At 35.0% G+C, this 3,153-nt stretch overlaps 1 protein-coding gene and 1 non-coding gene across 2 annotated transcripts; one reads left to right on the top strand and one right to left on the bottom strand.

The window, feature by feature from the left end:
• The first annotated feature begins 954 nt into the window (after positions 1–954).
• On the top strand, positions 955–2,364 carry LOC142639576 (uncharacterized). Its single transcript, XM_075813737.1, has 2 exons — positions 955–1,833; positions 1,915–2,364. The coding sequence occupies exons 1-2, from the start codon at positions 955–957 to the stop codon at positions 2,362–2,364; spliced, it is 1,329 nt and encodes a 442-aa protein (XP_075669852.1).
• Positions 968–1,076, bottom strand: LOC142641870 (small nucleolar RNA R71). The gene has a single exon (XR_012845543.1). It is a non-coding gene; the product is annotated as a small nucleolar RNA R71 (small nucleolar RNA).
• Positions 2,365–3,153: the final 789 nt, after the last annotated feature.

Below are 3,153 nucleotides of genomic sequence, written 5' to 3' on the forward strand. Positions count from 1 at the left end.
ATTTGTCTTTTGTAGGAGAATGAAATTAAATAAGTGGATTTGTGCAAAGAAGAAAGCTAATGGACTTTACTTTTACAAGGACCATGATGAAGTTAAAGAAGGTCAACCCAATTAAATTTAAGTCCAATTGAAGCAGGAAATCAAAGGAAGTTTGCATCAAATCCAAGTCCAATTCGGATTGGGATTCCATCCTGCACATCAGTTAGTATTTTTTCGCATAACTTTCAGGTCAGATGTCCAATCAAGATGATTCAGGTTGGACTGGAAAGTTAACTTAAATGGCTACAACTTTGTAGTTTACCAAAAGTCCGCATTCTGACTTTAAATGGGCCAAAATCATTGGTTAAGTGAAGCCTAAAAATCTGGGATTTTCCCCAAACGAAAATTCTACTTGTAATAGGATTCTTTGACCTATTTAAAGGCTCTTTAGGGAAAAATTCAAGGAGGCTAGTGCTAAGGTTGGGGGCTGAACATAGAGAGTGCGGCTACTTCTTTGGTTTTCTTCCATGACAGTTAGTTTTATTTTATTTGTCTAGTTTAATGTTTAGTATTTTATTTTTGTGTTTTCTTTCAATTACTATGAGTAGCTAAATTTATAATTATGGTTGAGGATGAAACTTTGTTAATGATTATCAGTAATATTTATGTGATTCGATTTTTCCCACAATAATTGTTCTTTAATGATTTAAATTGTTCTTGCTTCATATCAATTCACTAAGATGAGATTCTAGATATGAGTTCAATCATGTTTTTCTCATGATTTAAGATTTATCTTAATTAATTGAATGTTTGGTTTTTTAATTCTTGATTATAAAATTGGATATCACTTGTAATTTATCTATCAATGGATACAATTTATGATTTGATTTTTAGAATAGGATATATCTTGTGATTTGTTTGGCTATCACTTCATGGGAACTATTGGTCACAAAATTCCTCTCTAAATTTTTTCCAATGGCCAAGACCAATGCTTTGAGGAGAGAAATTGCAGATTTTTATCCAAATGAACAAGAGAAATTTTATGAGAGTTGGGAGCGATTTAAGGACTTGATCTTAAAGTGTCCCCATCATGGTTTTGAAACATGGAGACTAGTACAATATTTTTATAATGGTTTGACTCAGACAAATCGTAACACGATTGAGTCCATGAATGGTGGTGGATTTTTGAGTCTTGTAGATGATGAGGCATACAAATTTCTTGAGAATTTTTCAGAAAGCTCACAACAATGGGATTTTTCCAACCATAGAGAGAAATCTACCCCTGTGATTAAGAAAGGAGGATTGTATGAAGTCAGTGAAGATTTAGGCATAAAAGCTAGGTTGGACAATCTCACTTGTAAGGTTGAGGCTTTAGCTTTAGGTAGAGGGATGAATTCTGTCAATCAAGTTCAAAGTGAAACATGCTCTATTTGTGCAAGTCCTATGCATAAAACACAAATGTGTCCTTTTGCAGTTGGGTACCTTGATTTTTATAGTGAGCAAGCAAATGCATTGAATAATTATGGGAAACCATTTGCTAGTCCATTTTTTGAGACATACAATCCAAATTGGAGGAACCATCCTAATTTCTCATGGAGGCAAAATCAGCCTCCCACAAATGTAGGTGGACAACAAGTGCATCAACTAGTGCATCAACAAAGTCAATTTTGTCCACCTACTCAAGCATATCCTCCCATTCCTCAATCAACACCTCAGTTTGTAGCACCACCAAGACAACAATCATCTTTGGAGGAGTCTCTCAAAACTTTCATGCAATCAACTAGCCAAGCCATTCAAGAGATGAAAAGTTCCACCCATTTGAATACTCAAGCTATTTCAAAGTTGGAAAATCAAGTTGGCTAGTTAGCAACCCAAGTGGGAGAGAGGGAAAAAGGAAAGTTTCCTAGTCAACCTATACCTAACCCAAAAGGACAGTATGCTATCAATGGTTCTTCTAGTTCTACTCATGGACAAGAACATGTTCAATCTATTACTACCCTTAGGTCTGGTAAGCAAGTTGATAATCAAGTGAAAATGCCAGAAGTGGAGGATGATGAAAATATTGTGTTAAAGGAAAAAGGTACTCATAGTTCACATGATGATCATGGAGAAAAGAAGGACAACCCACCTGCCACTCCAATTCAGGATCTTAGTTCCCCCCTTGATAAGAGGTTTGTTCCTAAAGCTCCATTTCCTCAAAGGTTAATCAGTCCTCAGAAAAGTGCACAATTTGGAGACATTTTAGAGGTTTTTAAGCAAGTGCAAATAAACATTCCATTTCTTGATGCAATTCAGCAAGTTCCTGCTTATGCCAAGTTTCTAAAAGATCTTGTGACAATGAAGAGAAAGACAAATGTCCCTAAAAAGGAATTTTTGATAGAGTAAGTCAGTTCAATTATTTAGAATAAATATCCAGTGAAATGTAAGGACCCAGGATCTCCTACAATTTCACACAAGATTGGGGATCATCTCATTGAGCGAGCTTTGCTAGATTTGGGAGCAAGTGTGAACTTATTGCCATATTCTATATACTTACAACTAGGTTTGGGGGAGTTAAGACCAACAACCATGACACTTCAATTAGCTGAAAGATATGTGAAAATCCCTAGAGGTATTGTTGAGGATGTGCTGATTAAGGTGGATGCATTCTATTTTCCTGTTGATTTTGTTGTGTTAGACATTGAGCCTGCTCTAAATGCCAATACACAAATCCATGTCATTTTGGGTCGCCCTTTCTTAGCCACATCCAATGCTTTGATCAATTGTCGAAGTGCTTAACCCTTTTTTATTGCAATTTGGATATTGAAAAATCAATTGAGGAAGTCAATGCATTGTTGGATTCTATTCCTCTCTTAAGTACTGATAGCTAGCAGCCAAAAGTGGCCCCTTTTCTACAAAAGCTTCCCAACATGTTTTTGATCCAGGTAAGTTACAATCTCATTGGACTAGTCCATTCATAATATGAATTATTTATCTCCATGGTGTTGTTAAGGTTTGGATGGTCCTGTTTATCAGGATTGATCTCTAGTTGTGTTAAATCTTTTTGCAAAAAAAAAAAAAAAAAAAAAAAAAAATCTTTTTCTTGTTTATTTTCTGCTTCTAGATTAGACTTTGTGTTTATTTTCTTGTTTAGTTTTATTCTTTTTTTTTTTCTAGCTGATATTTGACAGGAAA

Source organism: Castanea sativa, chromosome 6 (genome assembly GCF_040712315.1).
Source record: "Castanea sativa cultivar Marrone di Chiusa Pesio chromosome 6, ASM4071231v1".
Taxonomy (NCBI): domain Eukaryota; kingdom Viridiplantae; phylum Streptophyta; class Magnoliopsida; order Fagales; family Fagaceae; genus Castanea; species Castanea sativa.

What these genes read in the sequence shown, in the direction of transcription:
- LOC142639576 (XM_075813737.1), top strand. Translation starts at nt 955, where the DNA reads ATGGCCAAGACCAATGCTTTGAGGAGAGAAATTGCAGATTTTTATCCA. An exon ending in TTTCAAAGTTGGAAAATCAA is followed by an intron (nt 1,834 to 1,914) that starts GTTGGCTAGTTA and finishes CCAAAAGGACAG; the next exon opens with TATGCTATCAATGGTTCTTC.